Below are 26,271 nucleotides of genomic sequence, written 5' to 3'. Positions count from 1 at the left end.
AGTTTCTTGCAATTGTTTTTCATGAAAAAGCCAAATTGATATTGTTAAAAGCTTTCATCAATTCCTTTTCTTGCAATACATTGAGAGACAATTCTGATTAGCCCAGTTTGCTATTAAATTGTTAGTTTCATAGTGCCTATACCTTAAGACATTCTTACTAAATTAGATCAGATACTTACATTTTTTCACAATTCTAATTTTTGCCTTAATATTTTAAAATATTTTATCTGAACAGCTAGTAACATAGTAGAGAAGTTAGAAAATACAGAAATACATCAAGAAGAAAGTTAAAATTACCTGTAATCTGGTCATTTGGCAAATTACCATTCTCATTTTGGGGTATTAGTCCATAAAAAGTAAGATTGCATTTAAAGGGGATAGTTCTGATGCTATTAGTAGGGTTCCACCTTTTAGAAGGCAAATACTAATAATCATCTATGGTCATCTATAAATATACCAAAATTGATGGTGCTCAATTCTCATAAGCACTGGCACGCCACATTCAGACCTTAAATCTAAAGTTATATGCGGCATACAGATAGTCAATAGGAAATATGATACTCTTCCCACAAGGAGTTAGCTCTGGCTTTAGAGCTTTTTCTGGTGCCATTAGATTTCTTTGAAGAAGATTCTGTTTCCTATGTAAGGGTAGATGCCTGGCTGCTGGAGTTCTTAGGTGCAGAGTGGTAGAGGGAGACTGGGGATGTAGTTGCCTGAAATGCAGACTTTTAACAAATTCCCATCTTCAGCCTTACTACTGCAACAGAAGTGGTGGCAGCAGGGCTGGTTCCACCTCTCACATGGCAGCCAAAAGAAACCTGCCTATAGTGGACACATATACCTGCCTTCCTGCATAAGTTCAAGGTAGCCAGCCTGTGGGTTGCCTGTGGGCTCCCCACATACAACATGGGTTCAGACCAGTGTCACCTCCTCAAACCTAGCAGCTGATGTCCCAGAAAGGATATAGAAAAGTCAAAGACAGCAAAAATATGAGGGGAAAAAGTACAGAAAACTATCAGGAAGATCCATAAATATTTGGAAATTAAATAACCAGTGGGCTAAATGAGAAATAAAAAGAGGATCAGAAAATATTTCAAACTGAATAAAACATGATATATCAATATTTGTGAGAAGCAGCTAAAACACTGCTTTGAGGGAAATTTTTGCTTTAAATAAATGTAATGTTTATATTAGAAAAGAAGATATGTCTCAAATTAGTGATCTAAAGTTTCGATCTTAAAAAATTGAAAAAAGAAAAGCAAATTAGATTCCAGGTAAACAGAAGGAAGAAAATAATAAAGAAATAAGAATCAAGGGACAGAAAATGAACTGTAATAAAGAAAACCAATAAAATCAAAAGCTGATTATTTGAAAAAAGAATAAAAGAGGAAATTTTCTAGTGAGGCTAATCAAGAAGAATAAGGAAAGACTCAAATTACCAAATCATGAATGAGAGAGGAAATATCATTATAGATCTTACAAGCATTAAAAAGATAATAAGGAAATTAGGAAGACTAAGTCAATAGATTCAACATCTTGGATGAAATGGATAAATTCTATGAAAAACACAAACTGCCTAAGATTATTAAAGCTGAAACCAATACCTACATATTCCTATATCTATTTTAAAAATTGAATTCATACTTTAAAACCCTCCCACAAAGAAAACTCCAGGCTCAGATAGCTTCACTGGTAAATACCACCAAGTATTTTAAGAAAAGAATTAATACCAATTATATACAAACTCTTTCAGAAGAGGATGGAACACTTTCCAACTGGTCTCATGAAGCCAGAACTATCTTGATACCAAAATCAGACAAAGGATTCATGAGATCAATATCCTTCATTCTTTTTTTTCTTAAAAGATTTTATTTATTTATTCATGAGAGACAGAGAGAGAGGCACAGACACAGGCAGAGGGAGAAGCAGGCACCATTGCAGGGAGCCTGATATGGGACTCAATCCCAGGGCTCCAGGATCATGCCCTGGGCCAAAGGTGGACACTTTAACCACTGAGCCACCCAGGCATCCCAATATCCCTCATTCTTAAAATTCTTATGAAATATTAATACATATAACTCACCCTTGAACAATATGGGGTTGAACTGTGTCAGTCCACTAATATGCAGATTTTTAAAAATAAATACAGTATAGTAATATAAATGTATTTTCCCTTCCTTATTTTCTTAAGAACATCTTCTTTTCTCTAACTTATTTTATTATAGGAATAGAGTACATAATACATGTAACATACAAAGTACGTGTTAACTGACTATGTTATTGGTAAGGCTTCCAATCGATAGAGACTATTAAGTAGTAAAATTCTGGGGGAGTTGAAAGTTACAAACAGATTTTCAACTGTACAAGAAGTCATTGCTGCTACTCCTGCATTGCTCAAGGGTCAATTGTACATAAAAAGGAGAATACGTCATGACCAACTAAAGATTTAAAAATCTGGTCCAACATTCAAAAATCAACCAATATAATTCATTATATTAGCAAATGATGAGAAAAACATGCAATCATTTTGATAGATGCAGAAATACATTGGACAAAATTCAACATCCATTCATGATCAAGACTCTCAACAAATGAGTAAAGAACAGGAACATCCTTCCATTTCCTGGAAAAAAAAAACATATTTGCAATTCAAGACAGCTGAGGGATAATTCAGAAGAAAAAGATTCAAGAATGGCCAGTAATAATATAGAGAGATTAATCGTAGATTATGTTGAGACATGAATGCCAATATATGTGACCATTTTTTTACCTGCAAGACACAATTTCACATGACTCTACCCTATGGTATTAAAATATCACATAAAATAATTAATTTTTTTAAAGATTTATTTATTTATGATAGACATAGAGAGAGAGAGAGGCAGAGACACAGGAGGAGGGAGAGGCAGGCTCCATGCCGGGAGCCCGATGTGGGACTCGATCCCGGGACTCCAGGATCGCGCCCTGGGCCAAAGGTAGGCGATAAACTGCTGAGCCACCCAGGGATCCCCAAAATAATTAATTATATAAAATCAGCATACATAGTTTCTGGGAGAAGTATAAACAATGATGTAGATCATGAAGAGATCATATACCATCTGCAAGTGTTCTAGTCAGGTCATCATGATTGGAGAATGAAACTAGCAGGAAAATAAACATTTTTCTATGTGGTGATAGCATCAGTAACAGTCTTCGTAAGGTAGACTTAAAACACACTAGCCACCCTACTTTTACCTGGTGACATTAGAATGGCCAAAAAGGATTATCTTACCCCCAAAGTGGAAAAGGGCCTAAACATTTGAACAAAAGGCATTTTATAATACCTAACTTTTAAAATATAATACTAAAATCTGGGAAGACCTCATTATTTAAAGATGGAAGGTGACATCCCAGGCATTCTATTTAACAAAGAAGAAAGAAACAAGGAAAAGAAATGGCAGAAGGATAAAACATACTCTGTAAGTATGTGGCCACAGAAATTACTATCTTGATCAAAGATATTCCCAAGAATATGTCACCACTCAAAGTGAAGATGCAAGTGCATAATAAAAAAAAAATCACAAAAGGAAATTAAAAATTAGTGCTTCAGACCTAGAAAATTAAAAAAAAAAAAAAGAAAAAAAGAAAACCACTACAAAAACAAAGGTCATATAGGAGGGTAACTAATGAACTGACTGAAAAAAATAAGGTTCATCAAGATACAGCTTTGAGAGAAGTGAGAAAAATGAAATTGAAAAGTACAAAGAATTGTGAAGAGCTTACAGAGAAAACAGACAGATATGAAAGCCCAAAGAACGAGATCCAACATTGGCATAACTAGTATTCCTGAAGGAAGGAACTAGATATATGGAATAGAAAACATTTCGAAGATATTATTAAGACAACTTTTCTGAAATAAGAGAAATTTTACACACAGAAAGGGCATATATGCCATATCTCAGGAAATGTAATACAGAAAATCATGACTGAAACATATTCTAGTGATGCTACTGGATTTTGAAGATGAAGATTTCTAAATGCAAGAACTCAAGGAACATAGTTTTCATAAACCTTTTCTGAAAAACTACTAGATGAAGAACTGTGGCCTACCAAGAGATGGAGAAATCTCTCTGAAAAGAAGACTAGTGCTGAGTACTGAATCCACCTCTGTTGGGGAGGGAAGGTGAAAAGGAAGGAGAACAAAAGTAAGCAGGTAAAGATGGACCTAATATTAATTGTCTGAACAAAGTCATATCAGTCATCGTACCTTTACTGAAATTTAATGAAAAAAAATTGTCTTTAATTTTATTAGTGCTTTGCGTTCTGGCAAAATTTTTCTCTAGGCTATATTCTGAATCCAAAGAATCTTGATTTGTTTACTAAAATTACAATATGGCTCATAGAGACAAAATTATATTTTGGTTATGGCTTCCAAATGTTATCAATGACTCCAAGTTTCTATTAGCAGTAATTAGCATTTATTTTACTAAGTTCCAGAGAACATTTCTCAAGTACCTTATTTAAATAAATTTATTATAGATTTTCACTGGAGATATAATTGAGAGCAGCATAGCCTGGACAGCCTGCAGAAGATAAAAATCTAACAGGTCAGCATGCTGAAAGAGCTCATGCATTTGGGCCTTAGATGCCCCAGAAAGACTTACGCTATTTACTCATAAATTCTGCCATCACCCCAAAAATCAGAATATTCCGGGTTCTAAACAAAAGCAAAGTCTACTACAATATCTGTCTTACAAAAGGGTTTGATTGCATTTTAAAATTTTGGTGTAAGTTTTACTTAAATACTGAAAATAACTTTCCCTTTCATAGCTATGGTTCAAATATTACAGCTTTCTAAGTAGTTTCTGTTTTTTCGTCATTGTCTTATAAAGACAGCTACAGCTGCTTTTGGACAACTATCATTTAATGTTGCATCAAAATGTCTAACGGATTCTCTTAAAAATCATACTTCAGCTAACTCTGTATTAAAATATGTCCGTCAAAAATAACTTTGAAACTCATAGCCAAGAGGATCCTAAGGAGACATGACAACAACTAAATGTATAGGTATCCTGGAACAGAAAAAGGACATTCAATTTTTAAAAATCAAGGATTTCTGAATAAAAGTATGGACCTCAGTTCACAATGTTGTCAGCATCGGTTCATTAATTGCAACAAATGTACCATACTAATATGTTAATAATAGGGGAATTAGGTCCAGGGATACATAAGAACTCTCTGTACTATTTTAACAATTTTTCTGTAAATCTAAAACTGTTCTAAAAGTAAAGTTTATTTTTAAAAAACTGAATCAAAAGAGTAAAATAAGGAATCTAGATTTCGATAACAGGTAAAGGATAAACTAAATCATGGCATTTTTGTTCAATTGTTTATTATGCATTTTAGAAAAATAATTTTGAAAATGTAGCATAAAAATGTCTGGCATAAAACAAAATGTACAAAGGTATAGTATAGTTTAACAGTGTAAAACCACTTATGAAAAGACTGAAGGGAATAGCTAAAACTGGCATTAATTATTTTAGAGAAGAAGGATTATGAGTTTTCTCATTTTTTTAGACTTCTTTTAATATTACAATATTTTTAATTAAAAATATAGAAACATTTACTATAATCTAATAAAAACCTGTGATGCGCAGTACTGGTTGCCCACCCAACATTTATTCCCCATCTTTCTCCTTTCTAACAGAAACCTCATCTTTTTCACATGGGGGACTCATCTTATTTTCAGCTCCAAAGGCAGATCTTCATTACTGTAATAAAATCAGGGTATGATTCCCCTGGAGACTGTGATCAGTATCATGGTTGTGTGGACAGGATTTTCCCCTTCCTTGCTGGATTGATCAAGAGAGCATGTAGTCTGACCATCCTGGCAGCTGTCTTCACTAACACGGAGAATCTACTACTAGATCACTGAAGATGGCAAAGGGCAAACTGATAACATCATCAAGTCACTGAGCCCTGGAGCTTGCACAACCTCTGGATTCCCACTTATGTAAAATAATATATTCCCTTATTATTTAAATCACTTTGGGTCAGGGTTTTCCATCACTTGGAAGCATCCTAATATAAAATACTTTAAAATATCTTCCTAATATAAAATAGCATCCTAACTAATATAAAATACTTTAAAGTATCTTCCATGAGAAGTAAACTTCTCTTTTCTGTCCTTCACTTTGCCACAGAAAATGTAACACTCTTACTACCAAAAATAAAATCTCAGGACTGTTCACATCATATATCTTGCAGGTACTCACTCCATATTGACAAGGTACTATACTATTGGCTCTAGAGCATAAAAATACTATAAGTAGCTCCTTCCTTAAGCAACATATTTCTATATTAATGGCATTCCCTTTACAGTTTCCATGGTGAAGTAGGTCCACAAAACATAAACCATGTTGATTTCACCTTCATGAAATACAGCAGCAAGGCCAGAAAGCCACCCTGTCCTCCAGAATAGATCTCTCTCTTCAGTGCTATCACTGGCGTTTGGTTCTATCTCCTATCTGGCACCTGCCACTTTCTAGCTGTGCCATAGTGCTTTACGTATGTCTCTTCTTTACCAACAGATAAAGAAGATCATCCTAAAGAGACTAAACATTATTTCTGTATCTTATATTGAGACTTGTTCATCCTAGGTGTCCAAAACACGATAGTTTAGTGAATAAATGAATTAATGCTTTTGAGCCTGGAAAAAGGGCATACTATTCCTTCTTAAAACTCCAAAGGAAAACTAAGAAAACTGAAGATAGTAAAAACAAATAAAACTCAAAGACATGTATTTAGGTATCTAGAGTCCTTTAATAACTACATGTCACATTAGCAAAGTTATTAATATTAGCACTTCAAAAATATCAGGAAAAAATTGCTTTCATTTAAAATTGAACTTTCATGACTTATTACTATGGAAAATATCTTCTTCAATTGCAAGTTTGGGAAAATAAAAAGAAATAAAAGTTATAGGGATTAGAATGAAAGAAACAAACTTGTCATTACTTACCAATGATGTGATTATCTGCACAGAAAATCCAAAGAAAACTATGTCCAAAATATTAAAATTAATAAGGAGATTTAGCAAGATGGCTGGATACAGGACTAATATACAAAAGTTTATAATAATTCTATACACCACCATCAAAAAGTTAGAAAATGCAACTTAAAATGCCTGTTCTTCAGAAATTAACATTAGTAACATGAAAAAATAAGGCATAAACTGCAGAGAAGATATTTTCCCTACCAGTAACTGCTAAAAAGATTAGTTTCTAGAATACTTAACTCCAAAAAATCAAATAACAGCCCAATAAAAAATGAATGCTAAAATGAGTTGGTGAAAGTTTAAAGAGAAACAGAATAATTGCATAGTCCCAAAAAAATCTTTCCCAAAGTCTAATAATTACAAGGGAAAAACAGTAAGTTAGAAATTCTGGTAGGTACTTTCTTAGCCAAGTGATCAAGGTTAACATCACCAGTAATACATGAACTCCCTGATATGACACCCATTGCCCCTCTGATGATATCCTTCCCAATAATGCCTAATCTCAGTCTAATCATGAGAAAAGGTTAGACAAACCCAAACTGAGAAATATTCTACAAAATCACTGACCAGTACTCCTCAGAGGTGTCAAGGTCATGAAAGACAAGGCTGACAAATTATCACAAACTGGAATAACTACAGCAACATGACAACTAACTGCAATATAGGACTCTGGGCCAATTTCTCAGACAGAATAAGGATGTTAGTGGAAACAGTTATAAGATCTGAATAAGTTCTATATTTTAATAGTATCATACCAAGGCTAATTTCTTTGTTTTCATAAATATTCTATGGTAGTGTGAAATGTTAAGATAAAGAGAAGCTGGTTAAATGTATATAGGAACCTCTGTATCATTTTGCAATTTCTGAAAATTTATCTAAACAAAAATTTAACTGTGAAAATAATGTAAAAGATAAGAAGATATTTCCTAGAAGAGAAAATAACCATAAATATAAAAAGATGCTCAATCTCATTAGTAATTGGGAAAATATAAATTAAGATCATAAGATATCACCTGAATGGCAAAAATGGAAGAGTCTAACTCTATCCAGGGTTGATAAAAATGTGAAGCAACAGAAACTCTTACATACTACTAGTAGGATTAAAAATGGGCACAACCACTTTGGAAATGGTTTGGCTATAAAGCTTAACATGCACATATACATGATGTAACAACTTTACTCTTGAGTAGAATCTAGAGAAACTTTAGTTAGTAAGCACTTAAATGTTCATTGGAGCATTATTTCTAATAGAAAAACCTGGATTCAACCCAAATATCCAATGCTAGATAAATAAATTGTGGTATATTTCAGGAAATAGAAATATTATGAATTAAAATGAATGAAATCTATGAATATATTTTAGAAACAGTGTTAAACGAAAAAAGCAAGTTTACAGAAGAATATATGTAGCATGGATTTTTTTTGTAAGGTTGAGAAACAAGCTAAACTAATACTTTTAGGGATAATAAATATGGGTCAAGTATAAATAAAAGCATATTGTGATTAGCATGTTTGAGAAAGTGGTTACCTCTTGGAGAAAAAAACTAGTGGTTAGGATAGAGAGGAACATAGGGCTCTTCAACAATAATGTGATATATTTCTTAATCTGGGTAGTCAGTTTGTGGATTGGTTTTAATATTAGAATTCAATTAGCAATAATTGCGCCTCGGATAAACCTCATTGGCTACGATACTGCCACTGAGCAAAGCTAATATTAGAATTCAAAAATTATGTAAGTGCTACATGTATACTTTATCTGTGAAACATACTTTGCAATGAGTGTTAACAAGTATTTTTAAAACAATGTTTTAGAAAATATACACCAAACCCTTAATAGCAATTATTTCTGGGAGTGAAATTCTAGAAGCTTTTTTTTACTTCTAGTGGTACAAGTTTTAAATAATTTTATTAGTAAATGTATAATATGTATGTATTTCAAAAAATTAATTTTTTCTAATTTTGATAATACAATAAATCATTTTGAGATAGAGAGCTGTCCTCATTAGAATGATTTATAATGATTACCACTTCAATATTTCTCACTCACCAGAGTTCCTCCACAAATACCATTCCCATTCACAATCAATGATGTTACAACTGGGTCCTACTATAGAATCCATGGGGATAATGCTGAAACAACATTCCTAGTTTCCTGTAGTTCATCGGTGGGGGTTGTGTGTGTGTGTGTGTGTGTGTGTGTGTGTATGTGTGTGTATGAATATTTTATACAAATAAGCATTAGGTCTGGGTCATGTACAAGTGAAAAACTTACTAAGGGGAAGGATAAGCTATAGATATAAGAAATTAAGCAAGCAAGTCCCCGCCAATCAGCCTCTTTACCTTAAAGAAAATAAGAACAGGGATCCCTGGGTGGCGCAGCGGTTTAGCGCCCGCCTTTGGCCCAGGGCGCGATCCTGGAGACCCGGGATCGAATCCCATGTCGGGCTCCCGGTGCATGGAGCCTGCTTCTCCCTCTGCCTATGTCTCTGCCTCTCTCTCTCTCTCTGTGTGACTATCATAAATAAATAAAAATTTAAAAAATATTAAAAAAAAAAGAAAATAAGAACACTTAATGGTCAACTTTAGTGTTCTAAATCATCCATCCTCCTGTCTCCACCACATAGTCTCTTATAAAGTTTTAGCCTTAAAACTAGGCTATACGCAGGAGGACAGACATACATTCCTGTAATGATTATCACTCAAGTAAACACTCTCAGGCATACTGGTCCATGCTGGAAACAGCATTCAAACAGGTACAATGGTAGCAGATCCTTGAAAACCTGCAAGTGGAGGGCAATCAAACATCAACAACACCTGGAACCCAAAAGCCGCATAACAACACAGGTAAAGAAAAAGTGTGGCAAGTACAACACATCTTTGGATGTACATGTTATTTATTATTTTCTATAATGAGGAGGACGGAACATGTTATTTTCCCTTTTTCTGCCTCATTATCATGACTCAGCAGAAAGCAGCAAGTAAGGAACGGGAACTTCAGGAAAAGTGGGAAGATCAGTGAAAACAGCAGAATGTGGAAAAGAAAAAAGGCTCTAGGGCATGTGATGTGATGAGCACTGGGTATTATACATAATTGATGAATTACTGAAAACTACATCTGAAACTAATGATGCACTATATGTTGGCTAACTGAATTTAAATTAAAAAAAAAGGAAGAAAAACGGCTCAACAATACTACACAATTTTAGGGAAGGCCCTGAAGATTGACACAGAAACGCCAAATGTAGATGTGAAGGGAGCAAAGAGGAGGATGAAACCATTTAAGGAGTGTTAAGAGAAGGCTGATGGTGCTCTCATACTTTTCAAGATAGCATTTTCAAGGAGACGCCCTAGAAGCTGTGGATGAAGATGACAACCATGGCAGAAGTGTTGCTACAGTAAGGGAAAGAACGGTTTGGTAACCAAAGCCTGGCTCAGGACCATTCTCCTCCATCCCTTTTACTTTTGCTCTGCTTTGACCAGAATGCTCTCAAAGTTGAAGATGTAGCTTTTCCCAAAGCTGATCTTAGAGGCCACCAGGTGGAGCCCAACAGTCACAAAAACAGAGCCCCCTCCTCAGCCTGATTTGCTACTTTTAATAGCCAGCTAAAGCCATATTTAAGTCCTGAGAAGGACTTAAATGTCTAAGTTTCAAGCCAGAGGATTATATAATTCAGCCTCTTCTTCAGAAGAGGAGCCTTCAGATAAGGAACATACTCTTAATAAGGTGAAATTACTCCTTTTGCATAGAGGAAAAGACTGGATAGAGCTATTTTTGAATTTGCTAATCTTGTAGGCTATGCATTAATGAAACTAATTTCTCCTGTTTTTTTCTACCAACCTCATTATTATCTCATTTTCCTACTAAAAATAATTTAATACAATTTAAAGATCACCTCCCCAATTCATAGCTACTTCATAAGAAATTCAGTATCTATCAAAACTGAATGGAGTGGTAAAAGTATAGTATTTGCTTCTAATGGTCAAAAAATATTTCTAATTGCCTGATAACTGGAACTTGACAGTCAAAGCTGGGAGATAACAATACCAGAAGAGATGACAGGCTCCCCTCCCCCCAACCATGTCCTCCTCTACCACATTCCTCATCAATCAGAACTTCCCCCACCCTTCATCTCACCCAGTCACTCTCTCCAATAGAAGCTGCTGTCCTTTGCTCATTAAAATGAGCAGTACTGTGACCCTTTCTCTAGTCCTCATTTCAATGGCTTCCCAGTAAGCCTAGACAATCCCATATTCAACCCCAAATTTCTCAATCCTGCTCTACCTGCACTGACCTATTTATTTTTCCTTCTCCCCATCCCTTAAAGCTACCAAAGTTTGCTAGAGCAAATAATATAAATATATCTATTTGCTCTAGGTCAATTCACATTATATATCTTCAGTTAGTCTAGAGTGTTACCAAGAAACACTATCATGTTCCTTATGGTAGATCCTATAAAGCTTTTCCATTTTCTTTAAGATTTATCCTTAAATATTCAAGAAGAAACTATGATAAATCTTGGAGAAAGTGACCATGATATCTCCATGCTCATGAGATTCTGGAAGGAAAGGCTGTAACTATAAACTCTACATTTTAGCACAGTAGATTTCACAAAAGCCTGAAAAAATATAAACCTGAATTCTACTGTAAGAGTTTCTAAAGGGAAAGATGATTTAAGAGGGTTGGGAAGCTCTTAAAACTGTAAATCTGATTACATAATTACAAATCATTCCAGCGAGGAAGCCAATGTGGCTTTTTAAGTATCCTGGACAAGAGTCTCATACTAAAAGGAAAAGTACTAAATATGTTGTGATGTATAACAAACAGCAGTGATCCCTACAAGCCAGCAAGGGTTCACTAAGAACTGATCACCTTGGTTTTTGCTAGCATTACAGGACTAAGATTCATGCAGGCATATGTGGCAGATATGATGTATGGCGGTAACCAAGGCTGAACTGAGATCTCTCGTGATAGCTCTAAGAACAAGATGAAAAATAACTTTCTAATACCCAAAGGTCTCCGGTCCTATAATAGTCTTTGGTCTCCCCTTAACGGGAGGCACCACAGTGCCACTAAGGCCAGAGAAGCAATGCTTACACAGAAGGGGGCACCAACGTTGATGGCCTCCTAACCAGCCAGGCAACTTTCACTGAGAGTCCTTGTCCTAAAAGAACTCATGTCCAAGTAAATACCTTGTATAAGCAATACAATACAAACGAGCCAGAGCTACAATAACGGTAGTATTATTACAAATTATGGGAGCACCCATGAGAGAGAACTCGGGGAACATTTTTCAAGTAGACAAAGGAGTTATGTTTAAAGTTGAGTTTTTCAATAAATAAATAAAGTAAGAAACTAAGTAAGCAAGTAAGTTGAGTTTTTCACTAAACGAACAGCAGAGAGAGGAGAAATCCACTGCTGGGAAAGCAAGTGTAGTGTGCAAACGTCTGGAACTACCAACACACACAGTCAGCTTGGGAAACAATGAGGCATAAGAGAAGGGAAGAGCAGGAGCCAGGGAGACTGCTCACAGTGCACCGGGTTTAAATGCCATTGTCATCTCCCCAACACTCAAGTCAGACACCTGCGCGTTCACCCAAGGTTCTGTCCTTCTCCAATCGGACAATTTCCAATGGGTCTAGGAGAACTCACCTTCCTCATCTCCCCCCACCTCCCCTACCCCCCCCCCACCCCCGCCCTGAATCTTTTCATTCCTTTTGCAGCCTTCACTACAGTTCATCTATTTCCGGTTCTCCCCACCCCCACCCCCATGTTAACACAATAGCCTGTTAGGACTGCCTGCTTTCAGTTCCATCCTCTCCTGTTCTCTCTGGACTCAATCAGAGTGATCTTTCAGCAAAGAGGCTTCTGTTCTCCCAGAAACAATCCCAGATTTCTCCCTTTGCCCATGTCCTCTAAACTTCCAGAAAACTACTTTATTCCAATGGCAGAATTTACAATATTCTGTTTCACACTAAAGCTACAGCTAAAGAGACAGGCCATTCAATCTGTCTGCTTTATCCACACTCATTCCCAGAGGCTCAAGTCCCACAGTTCCTGCCCCCTGGGCAGTGGGCCATGCGACCCTGGACTACTACCTCTGGTTAAAACTATTGATCAGGACAAATAACTGTCTCAAGCTAGAACAGTAAGATTTTCTACCCTAGAAATAACTGTATCGTGACCCAGACTTCAGTGTGTGACCTGCAGAGGACTGGCAGTGCTAATTTGGGGATCATGTATACTTTTGAGCAGGAAGATGGCTGCTGTGTAGAGAATGCAAAATAATACAGCTCATGTGCAGAAAGGGTATGGAAAAGATAGCATGTGGTAGCTGGCTTATCAGGATCGCTAAGAGAGAAGCTGCAATTCTTTTGCCACCTTGTTAGTTCTGAGATCCCCATCCATTTCCTGCCCTGGGTTTTAGGAGAACCACCAGTTTATTTTTATTTATTTATATTTTTTTAAGATTTTACTTATTTATTCATGAGAGACACACAGAGAAAGGCAGAGGCATAGGCAGAGGGAGAAGCAGGCTCCCATGGGGAGTCTGATGCAGGACTCGAACCCAGGACCCCGGGATCATGCCCTAAGCCAAAGGTAGATGCTCAACCACTGAGCCATCCAGGCATCTCGAACCACCAGTTTATTATATTAATTTCTACTTTTATTTAAATTAGCTCAACTAGGCTTCCATTTCTTAGAATCAAATGAATCCTATGTTTATATATAAGTCCTTCTGGGTTAGGCTATAATTTCTTTGAATAAAGAAACCATACCTTGTTTACCTTTGTATTTCTCACACCAAATGGCAGAGCAACTTACACATAGTTGATCAATGCCTGTCTCATGAACTGAATTTAACTATAGAAGGAGTAAATGACCTTGGACTTGAATAAATAGTAGCAATTACAAAGACAGAAGAAGTTTGAAAATTTTTAAGAGCAGAGTGCAGGGGCAGGGAAGAAAATCAAAAGGAAGCCACTTTGGCTAACCTCAGCTTTTGGGCAGAGTTTCTGGGGAAGCTAGCCACAAACACTCATACCCACAGCAAGCACCACCTTCAAACTCCTGGTCCAAACCCAGCAAAGATGAGAGAGGGGGCCCAGGCAGTCCTGGCATGTTCTGATCGGGAAACAGTGACCTTGGGGCCTAATGATCAGTAACCGACAGCCAGGACAAATGGCAAGGCGACCACCACCAGGCCCAACAGCTGCAGTCCGCACCCCTCAGGAGAGAGACACCATCTGAGAACTTCATCATGAGCACCTACCACATTTTCTTTCTTTCTCCAGATAAATTTTCTCTTCTTCACTAAGATCTTAAAAGGCATATTTCCATAAATGACAGCTTTTACTGTCTTAACACTAAGAAAGTAGAGAAAAACTTAGTTGTGTTTTCCATCCCAGGATAAGGATCTTCAAATATTTTTATTTTGAGGAGTACATGATTAATATGTGGCTACTCTTTTCAAATGTTCTTTCTTGCAAACATCCCTGCTGCTTCAAAGGTTTGACTCCTTTTTCAACTGTCACGGTAATTTACCCACAAGGAAAGAGTTCTTGATGACATAATGGCTCAGCTGTGAAAAAGGAACCTGTAAGACCATTCCAGCAATAAGAGAAGCTCACATCATGAAGATTTCTTGACTACACCCTTACAATTTGATAGCTAAGGAAGTAGTCCAATCAAGTATACACAATGGGATAAGACAGGCAGATAAAAGACAAGGCTGGATTTCCTGCTTTGATGTGAAACTCTTCCCTTTTCACTGCCAAATAGAGCGTGGCAGGCCCAACCAATAGGGGCCAGGTGGCATAGCCATTATCAGGCCTTTGGACTTGATGGTGAGAAACTGGCAAGCCTCAGAGGAAGACTATTTAGGACTCAAGGGGTTGACATCACTTTTGGATAACAAGTTAGGCTTAAAAATTATGATATTGCAATCACTCCACTTGAGCACAAAAAAGTAGAATTGTTCCTGAGTGGCTCTGAGATCATATAAATCACACTGATCTTCACGTCACTGAAAAAGTGGCACAGGACAGTATTTCTTAAATGGCACGAGGTGTCACACACAGAATTGATTTGGCTTACTTTGCTAGTCATAAGAGGCTTAAGTATAGAACAAATCAGATAAAAGCAGTACACTGTGGCCATCCAGTTAGTGTTGGTACTTATAACTACAGGACATTCCCAGAAGGGCCCATCCTGTACAAGTCAGATGGCCAGCAAGCAAGTCACCAAACTGGCTTAAAACTAAGTGTCAGAACAAACTTTTCTAGCTTGTACACCTTTATTTATTTATTTTTTTGCTTGTATAGCTTGTACACTTTTATTTATTTTTTTGCTTGTACACCTTTATTTTCATTTTGTGAGATGCATAAACCAGACGTCATCCATATTAAAGGGCTAAAGATATAGCTAAAACTTACTATTGTTCTTCTTTCAAAATGGATACAATTGTAAGAATGTTTTGTAAAAAAACATGTACAGCTTTTGATCAAACAGCTACATTCAGCAGTTCCTTCAGATCAACATGAAGTGGTTATCCATGATGCTCTATGACTCCATAATCTATATTTAAGTTAGACTGGTTTCTGACAGCTTCCATAAAAACATGGTACCCCTTCCTACTTCCAGTCAGGTAATTTAATTTACACCTGAAGTAAAACCTCTGAAGGATCGATACCAAAAAAGCATATCATTAAAATATACTTTCATATTTATATTTTTTGGCCAAATTATAAATTTATTACATATGATTGGCAGATAGTTGTTGCTGATATATTATTCTCTCAATGTTTGTGAAAAAATTCAAAATAAAAAATAATTTTATGCACCATACAATCACAGGTTGATCCTTGAAAATCTCCAAACATTTTTTGAGCTGGTGGACTTTCAGATGGGAAACCTGGTCCCAGTCTTGAAGCTACAAGAGGTTAAGTTTGCTACCCAAGGTGGCTGGAACTGTCCTAGCCATAAGGATGGGATTCTGCTTCAGAGAGGAGAGGCCTTCTCTAAAGGGATTGGTAAAGCCCCTGAGAGCAGGATGGAGAGGAGACAGGGCAGAGGGTCTTCGAAGGGAGGACCGAGAGCCCTCTGTAAGACCAGCACTCCTCTGTGTTCACCGACAGGGGAAGGACTGCCCCAAAACAGCAGTGGGTAGCTCTGAAGAAAGAACTTTCTTTCTTAGTAGTTTCCAGATCCTGAAGAGGGGGCCCAGCAGGACCCTTGAATGGATCCTGGAGTACCCAGGATGCCAGGGAGGTACATGCCCTTGGTTAATGAGAAGTCCTGGCCAGTGGTCCCAGGTCCTGGAAGGCACCAGTCAAGGTGTTTTGCAAGGACAGCCCTCAACTAAGATGGCTGGGCCCACACAACCACACTGCAATTGGTCACACAGGCTCCATAGAGACCAGCCCAGAACTGCATGTCCTGGCCTCAGCGTTTGAAAGACACAAAGCAGATGCCCGTCTCGATGTTGGAGAACACGTGCGTGACTTGAAAGCAGACATTGTTGCTCCACCGCAGCATGGGAACAGGCATAGTGGAGAATTGATCCAGGATAGTCTGGTTGGCATCAGTCAGAGACACAAATCTCAATCTTGCCACTATCTAGCAGCTCAGGCCACAAATCCTCCTCCTCTAGATCAAGAACCTGCTTTTTGCAACACCAGCTGGTCTGCAAGGGGGCCCCAGGCACCCCTAACCTGTTGACCTCCACCACTCAGCTGTCTCCACCGTGCTGCCTCATATTTGTATTTTAAAGCATGGAAGACTGGGGTCCCCTGAAATGCCTGGAATTTTGCATATTTTAACACTAGCATCTGAAAGGAGGAGTCTGATTGTTTGATACAACAAATTCTTTGCAGTTCATAACTACAAACAGGGTTCATGACATAATGGGAAATAAGTAGAGACTCAGGATGTGCTTGTTTGCTTGTTTTATGCCCCAAACCAAAAACAAACAAAAAAAGGTGACTGCCTGGCGATTCAAGGAACCCACAGGTGACCAGTCCAGGTGGTAGATAATAGCAATTTCCGAAAAACCATGACCCAAATATGCCAAGTACTCATGTTTTAAATAAAGAAATAATAACTAAAATACATAAAAGAGTTTACCAAAAGGCCACCTAAACTGAGTTCTGACAAGGCTCTGTGGTTTTTCTTACTAAAGATCACCTACCCCAGGGCAAAATTGCTGTCCTCCTTCCAGTCCACGATGCGGCAGATGAAGAGTGTGTTGGCATAATCTTTAGGCCGAGTCACAAAATCCTGGGGACAGTCCTTGAGAGGCACATAAATTCTAGGCACTCGGTGGTCCGAGGGAGAAAACAGGGCATATTTCCTAAACAGTTCACTGTTCTTATCAGCCAAGAGTTTGAGAAAGCCAGTTGCTGCTCGGGAATGTTTTTTCTCCGAGATGTAAACCACCTGAAAACACCAAAGATATAGTCAAAAGTTGTTTACCTATAGGACTGAATAACAGAAGAAGTCAGCAAGATATTATCTAGTCAACTAGCTGAGCCCAGCAGTTTGTCTAGGTCCCAATGAAGTGCCTCTCATGATGCTCTGTGACTAAACACATATTTAAGTTGTAACAACTTAAGTATCCAGGGAGCATATTTATGCAGAGAAAACCATGCAATACATGGATGAATCAGATGAAAGTGCCTATATAACCAAGACCTATGTCTTAAGGATGTATCTAAGACTCCAGCAGGGATGTATGGTCCTAAGAATTTGCTCTGCATTACATTTTTCTGACATGAACAACATAGTAGTTGCTTTTTAAAAATGTTATTAAAAATAAATAAGGAATTGGTCTTTATTATGCCTTTAAAACCTGGAAACCAGGGTGCCTGGGTGACTCAGTCAGTTAGGCACCTGACCCTTGATTTCAGCTCAGGTCACGATCTCAGGGTTATGAGATCCAGCCCCATGGCAGGCTCTGAGCTGGGCGTGGAGCCTGCCTAAGATTCTGTCTCCCCCTCTCAAAAACCAAAAACAAAAAGGCTGGAAACCTTTTCACCTTCCTTCTTTCCAACATTAAATCCACTCTTTCATTTCACCAGGCAAAGATTCAGGCCACCACACCACTACAAGGACATACTACCTCTACCAAAAGAGAAGCATTCCTGAAGAAAGTGAATCCCCTAACTCACCCTGGAAAGTCCTTTCTGAACTGTTTCCTTTTCCCACTGCAGACCATCTGCACTTTGGTCTCTTCCCTGGAATTACTTGCCAGCATTCCACTCTGACCCCTGAGCCAAGGCTTAGACTGCTGGTGAGCTGGCTACCACTCTTGTTCATGTCTGACTCCATGTGGGGCTTCAGCCTGTCTAGCAAGAATCCAAGAATCTCCAACCAGTCAGCATGCCTCTCCTCTGCCCCAGAGGCACCTGGCTGCTGCTCCATTGGACACCTGTCCTCTCATCAAATCTCAGTCCCATGATAGGCTCTATGTTCTCCTAACTCTTCCTTCTTCTTTGAAAAACACCACTCTGTTTTGAACAAGCTGCTGTCTCCTCTGTCAGGAATCCTTGATCTTGTCCTCACATGTGCTTGTCTATCCCAGGCCCTTTGCACAGAGACTGCTCCTTCTTCATACACAGCCCCTGAATGAGACATCCATGTTTTCCTGTGCTATATGGTCACATTCAGACCATTTACTCTTCTTGCCTCATGCATGGGTCTGTGTCCTTCCATGGTTCAGGCTATCCCTTTTTTGTTACTGTCATCCATGGACCTCCTAGCTGCTCTACAGTACCTGGCTTACATCTCCAGGCGAATGACTCAGCCAATATTTTGCCCTTATAGTCCTAGTATCCCTTCAATGCTGGTGGCCTTCACTTCCATTCCATTTCAGCAACTCATCCTCATGGTTACCTCTCAGCATCTTCTGGGTCTGGTCCAAATCTTATCATCTCAGACTAACCTGTCATCCAGCTCCCTTACTCTCCTGTGCCCCGCTCCATGGCTTCTTCACCACATTAAGATTACTAGTGCCTTGACCTCAGCCTGCTCTCTGTGTCTGTTTGCTATATCTAATGCTTGAATCCTTTCCTACCTCCAAGGGACATCATGTTCCATTGCTTCTAGTCTTCTCACCTCCATCATCAAATGCCTCACCTCTGTTGGCCTTCCACCACACCCACCCTAAAAAATCCTCAATTCTGGGACAGTTCAGCCACTGCTATTCTCCAACCTCAAACACAAACTATGGAGTCCATCAGAAGAGAATTACAATGATGCATATGGACACCATTACACATTTGTGTTATACAATTGTTGTTCCAATCTCAAAATCTCTACAGTATTTTTTAACCTGTTCCAGTCAGCACCATCTATAAGCCCACTCTCTTGATGATCCTCTCCTTCTAGGACTCCAATTATCTGAATGTTGAATCCATTTTATTGCCCCACAACTTCCTGAAACTCTGTTCACTTTTTCCAGCCTATTTTCTCTCTGTTCAGATTGGATAAATTCTACTGACATGTTTTCGAGTTAGGTAATCCTATGCTGAGTCACCTCTACCTACTACTGAGCCCATCCTGAAAGTATTTTATTTCTGTTATTGTATTTTTTAGTTCAAATTTCCAACGTGGTTCTTTTTTTATAATTTCTATTTCTTTGGTGAGATTTTCTATCTACTCATTTGTTTTGAGAGAATTTTTAATTGCTTGTTGAAGCATATTTATGATGGCTGATTTAAAATCACTGTCAGATAACTGCAACACATTGGTATCGGCATCGGTTAGTTGCCTCTCCTCACTCAAGTGACAGTGTCTTAGTTCTTAGTATAACAAATGATTTTCTATCACATCCTGGACCTTTGGCTATTATGTTAGAGATTTAAGGTCTTACTGAAATCTTTTATTTTAGAAGGCAGGTCATCCTGCCTTGGTTTAGCATAGAGATCCTGAACTATTTTGTGGGCTGTAGTTCCAACGACAAATTAATTTGCAGAGACTTTGAAGTACTATTCTGATGTTTAGTTAACATGGAACCACTGGGGCTCCCACTGGTCTCTGCCCATATTGCCTAACGGGGTGAAAAGAACTTCTTCAGGGCTGGCCACCTAGTCTCTCTAGTATTGATTAGGAACAGATTCTTATCCACGTCCATGCAGGGACAAAGAAACTTCCCATTTAAGGTTTTTTGTTGTGGTAGGACCCTGGTGCCACCTGATGACCCACTGTCTCTGGGTGGGAAAAGAGTGTCTCAGACTCATGAGATTAAATTTTCTGAACCACACATCTGCTGTGGTAGGATCCTTGTTACTGGGATTCCCTAGCCATCTACTACCTCTGTGGGGGTGCAGAAGGGAGAGAAGAGAAATCTCAGGCCCATGGGGACAAAGAAACTTCTGGGGCTAGGTCACTTCTTTGGCAGGAATCCCAACTGCCAGAGCCACCAGATGCCTGGTATCTCTTGATGGGGGAGAGAAATCTCAGTTGTGGCAGGAAAGGGGAGCCCTTCTCCTAGCCACTTATAATTGTCAGGAAGGCTCCCAGTTAATTCTTGTAGGTACTGCCAGGAGTGCCTGGTGTTGTCAGAGGGACCCCGCTAGATCGGACTGAGGAGCAAGTCTGCCTGGGCCCCCTTCTATTGCTAGGTTAGATCCAGAAACACTGGGCCTGGTCCTCCTCTGTTGGTGGAGGGGTTGTAAAGTCCTCTGCTGTTATGTTGTTCCTCTTGCTCTCAAGTCTCTAACTAGCTTGTCTTCCTCTCTTCACCTTTCAGAATTATCCTATGGTTGCCTCTTGTTATTTTCAGGGTTTATAGTTTTCTAGTAGGAAAGAGCAAGGAGAAACGAGTCTATGCCATCTTGTCTGATCTAGAAGTCCCTGCTTATTGTTTTACTATCTGACATGAGAAGTGTATGAAGCAGCTTACATTACTTGTGATTCATACATTAGTTGTAGTAATAATGACTTGACCACACAAGTGCTGTTTTGCCTTGTGATTTTAGATTGAATTTACTAAGAAACTATCCAAAACACCCAAACAAACCCAGCAAGAGAGAGGGGACCATTGGGGTGCAGTAGCAAATTGCAGAACACAAGTTCCATCTACAGAGGGCTGTCTGTACTCAGCTCTGACTCAAGTCATTGAAGAATGTGGCCTAGTGTTGCTGGATGTTTTCTTCTGTCAAGAGAAGCCAGGAGACTTTTTTTTTTTTTTTTTGTAAGCTGCTTAGTCAAAATTTGTAAATGCTGCACAGGTCACACAAAACACAAGCCTGTAAGCCATCTCTAGCCCACAGGCTTTCCATTCATTACAACCTTCCATACCTAGCATGCTGCCTGCTATACTTTATATGGTTAGTATTCAAAATGCTCATTAAAATGACTGGACAGGCAGTTGAGGGCAACATACGTGTAATACGATTCAGAAATTCTTCTTGTCAATATCCAAGAGGTACTGTGCTAACCCACTTGCTAGATTGTGTGGCAACACTACAACTGCAGGTTAAACATGCTGAAGGATGCCTCTGGTGGAGAAAGCCTCAGGCTTATTACCACCTACTGAACCACTTCTTCTATCCTGAGCCATTTGATAGCCAGGGTCAGCTGTGTTTGATCCCTTATCCAAATATGCCACCAGCATATATAACTGAAAAATAAAATTGAACTATGCAAATCAACAGACAGGATGCAAAAGCAATTTTGTATCTACAATAACTAAATTAAATATTTGGAAAAAACTAAAAAAGACATTTAAAACCTACTTTTGAATTAGATATAGACATGATGACAATAAAAAAAATTGAAGCAAAAAACAAGAATCTAGGAGTCTATGTTAGATTGCTTCACATAGTACCTAAATCCTCACTCCACTTTACATAACGCAAACTGGAAATCAAATATGACACATTACCAGTGTGGTTTAAGCAGAAAAAGATAATGTAGCACTTCAACAAACACACCCACACACAAAGAAAAGGCTTTGGACCTTCATCCAAACACAGGCAAATCAACATATATGTATATCTTTAAAATTACACAAAATATTAGCTTTTTATGACTCCTTGCTTCCACTGACTTTTCTGATTAACTGACCAACTACAGCCCTAACTGAATTGCATGAGACACCTTTGACAGGTAGTTCAGGTGACAGTCATTTGGACAAATGCAGAAAATCTGTAGGCAATGACCTTTGCTGATCTTTGCAGCGATTTCTCTGGTGAAGCTCTTGTGTCCTGTGACGTGGAGGTGCTTTCTTCTTTTGTAACTAGAGCATCAGCATCCTCCTTTCCTAAATTAAGAAGAAAGAGGGAAAGAAGAGGAATCAGTTAGACGCATATCTATTAGGCATACAGATTCACGGGATTTTTTTTTAAAAGATTTATTTATTTATTTATAAATAAGAGAGAGAACAAATAAAGATTTATTTATTTATTTATTTATTTATTTATAAATAAGAGAGAGAACAACATATGCAAGTATGCGAGCATGAGCAGGGAGAGGGACAGAGGGAAAGACTCTTTAAGTAGACTCTGGCTGAGCCCATGAGATCATGACCTGAGCCGAAACCAAGAGTCAGACAGATACTTAACAACTCAACCAACTGCGCCATCCAGGCATCTCATGGGATTTTTAAATTCAGAGCATCATTTACCCTAAACTACTCATTTTGCGGAAAAGGAAACCCAGGCCCACAGTAGTTAAGGGACTTAGCTAAGGTCAATCACATCACCAAATTGCATTAATGCTCACACTCAGCAGGCCACATTTGATCTATTTAACGTTATTCAAATGCTAAGTGTCATACAAGTAGAGAGCATCAAACTATGCTGAATTGAACTAATGGGCTTAGTGTGTGAAATGCCAAACAAACTAGATGTGAAATACTGCCCCAGCCCACAATGAAGAATAGAGATAGGTTAATTTATTATGCACATCTGCTGAAATCAAAATAAATATTAACTTTTAAAAGTACTTTGGTACCAGCCATAACAAACAAAATGGTGGAAAATAGATTATATTTATTAAATAAATAAAAAAAGCCAACCCTGATTTTCCTGGCTTTTCTTAGTGACATTATATAAAGAGTATTTAAAGTCTTTTAATATTTAATTTCCTTTCTTAAGAAACTTATAAAATGCACATTCACCCAAGAAACTGAAACCACATCTCCCCAATAAAGAGGGAGTCAGGCCCTGTACCAGAAGTATTAAAATCACTCATGAACAAATGCAGCAAATGACACACTTTTGAACATTTAATATCTTGTATTTTTATGTGTTAGAATTCCCCCACAAAATATTCTTATCCAACTCTTCTGGAGTTCCTGGAGTCTAGGGGTCACAACCAATTCATGTGGGCCCCACTCCAGACAGCTAAGAGACTTGTACTTATCATCATTAGACATGACCAAGGCCAAAATAAATAAATAAATCCTTTTCACGACTGGCCGCCTCTTAGCAAGGGCTCAGCTTAAGGCCAAGTTTTACCATTCTGAGCGAACTCTGGAAACACTGACATGATCTGACCTACTGGGGCTTAAGAATGATCAACTGTTTGCTTTTCCATCTATGCTGAAATATACCTAGAATAGTGTCCACTGGAAGCAGAATTCTGTTTTCCAAAAATAAAAAACAAACAAAACCTTTCCCATTGTTGATCAGCCTGTCCATCAGTAAAAGGATATTCATCTTTTATCTTAGACCTTAGTTCAGGATTCCAAGATCATTAGATGCTTCCAGAACAACATCTTTTATACTCTTGGGGAGAAAAAAAAAACCCACACAAGTTCTTAATCTGCACCACAAATGTATCTTGCCAATGTGTTCTATAGAACAAGATCATTCAGGAAAAGTTAGGCACCTGGAAAAACTGTGAACCAGGACACTCTACCCAGATATCTGCTGTCTGAACTTTCAGTCTCAAGAGTTGGCAACCATACAAGGTAGTGAGGGGTTTTCTAAGGCAGCCCAAATCCTGAGCACACAAACTTCCATCACAGTCACTCATGGTTCCAACTTAAAATGACTGTTGCTTTAATTCCATTCCAACAACAAGCAAGTCTTCTGTTCCAAAGGTTACGCCAAGTTGCATCCAAAGAGGGCTAGCAATGGAAGACAGCTCAATGCACTGTTGGGGATCTACCCCAAAGATACAGATGCAATGAAACGGTGGGACACCTGCACCCCGATGTTTCTAGCAGCAATGTCCACAATAGTCAATCGTGATTTTCAGATATCACACCTGCACATGACCTTTTCAGCTTCTTGGTTTATAAGAATAACCTGACAGAAACGAAGCTTTGTTCGAAAATGCATTCCAATACATTAAACTGAGTTTATTTCCCTGCAGGTAAGCATCATAGACATGTTCAATGAATGTGAAGAAATGCAACGCCAGATTAAAAAGGTGAATCACCTTCACAGGTTTCCAACAACTATGTCTTGCTACACTAATAGCAAAGATGTCAGTTTAATGAGAGATCTACCACACTTTTAATCATGAGATTCTCATTTATTCATTAATTCCATGTGTATTTATTGAGCAATGGGCATTAAAGATTCAGTAGTGAATAAAAGAAATGTGATTTCCGCCCTTATAGAACATATACTTTAATGTGCAAGTGATATTCAATAAATAACCACTCAATAAATATAAAATTATTAAATTGTGATGAAGGCTAAGAAGGAAAGTCCCAAGGAGGAAGAGTTCTCTCAATATACAATTTAGAATAAGAGGTCAGGGAAAGGCCCTTCGTGGAAGTGACATTTAATCTGACACCTGAGGATGGTGTGGTGAAGGGAACAGAAGACCTCAGGTGGGAAATGGCACTTGGGAAGGGGCAGAGGTAGGAAGTTCTCAGCACAAATGAGGAACAGAAAGAAGACCAGGTAGCCGGAGCATAGTGAGCGTAAGATTGGGCATGGCAAGGGATAAGAATGAGAGGTAACAGGAGTCAAGGCAGCTGGGGTCTTTTAGGGTGCATCCTAAATTGAAACCTAAATACAATGGCAAGCTGCCTAAGGATTTTGTGCATGAAAGTGACACTGCCCGAGGTGAGGTTTAAGCAGCCTGAGAGAGGGAGCCCAGAGGTCCATACATGCAAAGATCCATGTAAGACATATTCTGGAGTTGAACCAATTGATTTTGAGGGTAATCAAATATGAGAGCTCAAGGACCACTAGCTACAAGAAGTGAAGGGTTATTTCCAGCTTTCTGACATGTGCAACCAGGTCGATAGAGGCATCATTACTGGTGCAGGAAAGTCCAGAGGAGGAGGGGGAAATCAAAAGTTCTTCTTCAGAGGTGTTTCTATTTGAGGCCACCTATGAAACCTTCAAATGATGATGTTGAGTAACCAGTTCAATAGAAAGGTCTGGAACTCAAAAAGATAGATCTGGGCTGTGGCTTTAAACACGGTCCATATGCTGAGTCCTTCCATATTTATACTTTCCAGGTCAAGCTGGGGAAAAGGGATTCAAATGTGTTCCATTACTAAGTTCAGAAAGCTCTTTCACTGCCACGTGGCTCCAGGAATTACTTACTGTGTGTTGTCACTGTTAAGGAGGTAAGAAAACTGTACAGACAGAGTGACATGGCCTCAAAAGATGTCTAGATGTAAGAGACATGATAAAGTGAAAGGGCACTACAGGTAAAGGCCCAGAGCTGTGAAAAGGCCTGACATGGTAAAGGACCAGTATGAGATTCACTGCAGCCACTAATGGGCTGAAGGTACGAGGGGTGGGAGAGAAGGCACTGGGGTGGAGAGAGGAACAAGGCTGGTGGCAAGATCCTATGGCAGATATCCTAGTTACTGCCCAAGATCTAGCCTCTTCTTTCCTGGCAACAAGGACTTCAATTGTTAGCTGGGTAAACTAGTTAAAACACTACATTTTTTTCGGCTTTCTTGCAACTAAGTGTGACATGTATGTCTCAGTTTTAGCCAATAAAATGCAGGTTAAAGTGTTTTAAGTGATTTTCAGTAAGTGTCCTTGAAAGATGGGGGCCCAGCATTCCCTCTTTCTTCCTTCTTGTTGGCTGTAATGTGGATGCGACAGCTGAACTTCAAGCACTCATCGTGGTCCCAGAAGCCACAGGACAGGGATGCTTTCTACTCTGCAGAGCAGCACAGCAGAATGAGCTAAGACTGTAGAACTACCCTCTGAACCCTGGCCTGCCTACTTCTAGTCTTCTTTTATATGAGATAGAAATAAATTTCTTTCCTTTAGACCACTAATATTTTAGGATTTAATGCCATTCTCAA

The 26,271-nt window shown here is 38.5% G+C and overlaps 1 protein-coding gene and 1 non-coding gene across 10 annotated transcripts in view; both read right to left on the bottom strand.

Annotated features, from left to right (window-relative positions):
* DIS3L2 (DIS3 like 3'-5' exoribonuclease 2) overlaps window positions 1-26,271 on the bottom strand; it is a 346,474-nt gene that overhangs the window by 170,855 nt on the left and 149,348 nt on the right. For all 9 annotated transcript variants that reach the window (XR_007405942.1, XR_007405943.1, XM_049101307.1 and 6 more), the window contains 2 exons: window positions 22,199-22,299; window positions 17,224-17,471 (listed from right to left, as the gene is read on the bottom strand). Coding sequence is in view for 7 of the 9 variants with exons in the window: in XM_049101307.1 (XP_048957264.1) it covers window positions 17,224-17,471; window positions 22,199-22,299 (349 nt within the window). In the remaining 2 variants the exon portion in view is untranslated. The remainder of the gene's footprint in view (window positions 1-17,223; window positions 17,472-22,198; window positions 22,300-26,271) is intronic.
* LOC112670231 (U4 spliceosomal RNA) lies at window positions 8,612-8,746 on the bottom strand. Its single transcript, XR_003142818.1, has one exon. It is a non-coding gene; the product is annotated as a U4 spliceosomal RNA (small nuclear RNA).

Source organism: Canis lupus, chromosome 25, assembly GCF_003254725.2.
Source record: "Canis lupus dingo isolate Sandy chromosome 25, ASM325472v2, whole genome shotgun sequence".
NCBI lineage: Eukaryota > Metazoa > Chordata > Mammalia > Carnivora > Canidae > Canis > Canis lupus.
This window is presented reverse-complemented; position numbering and strand designations above follow the sequence as displayed.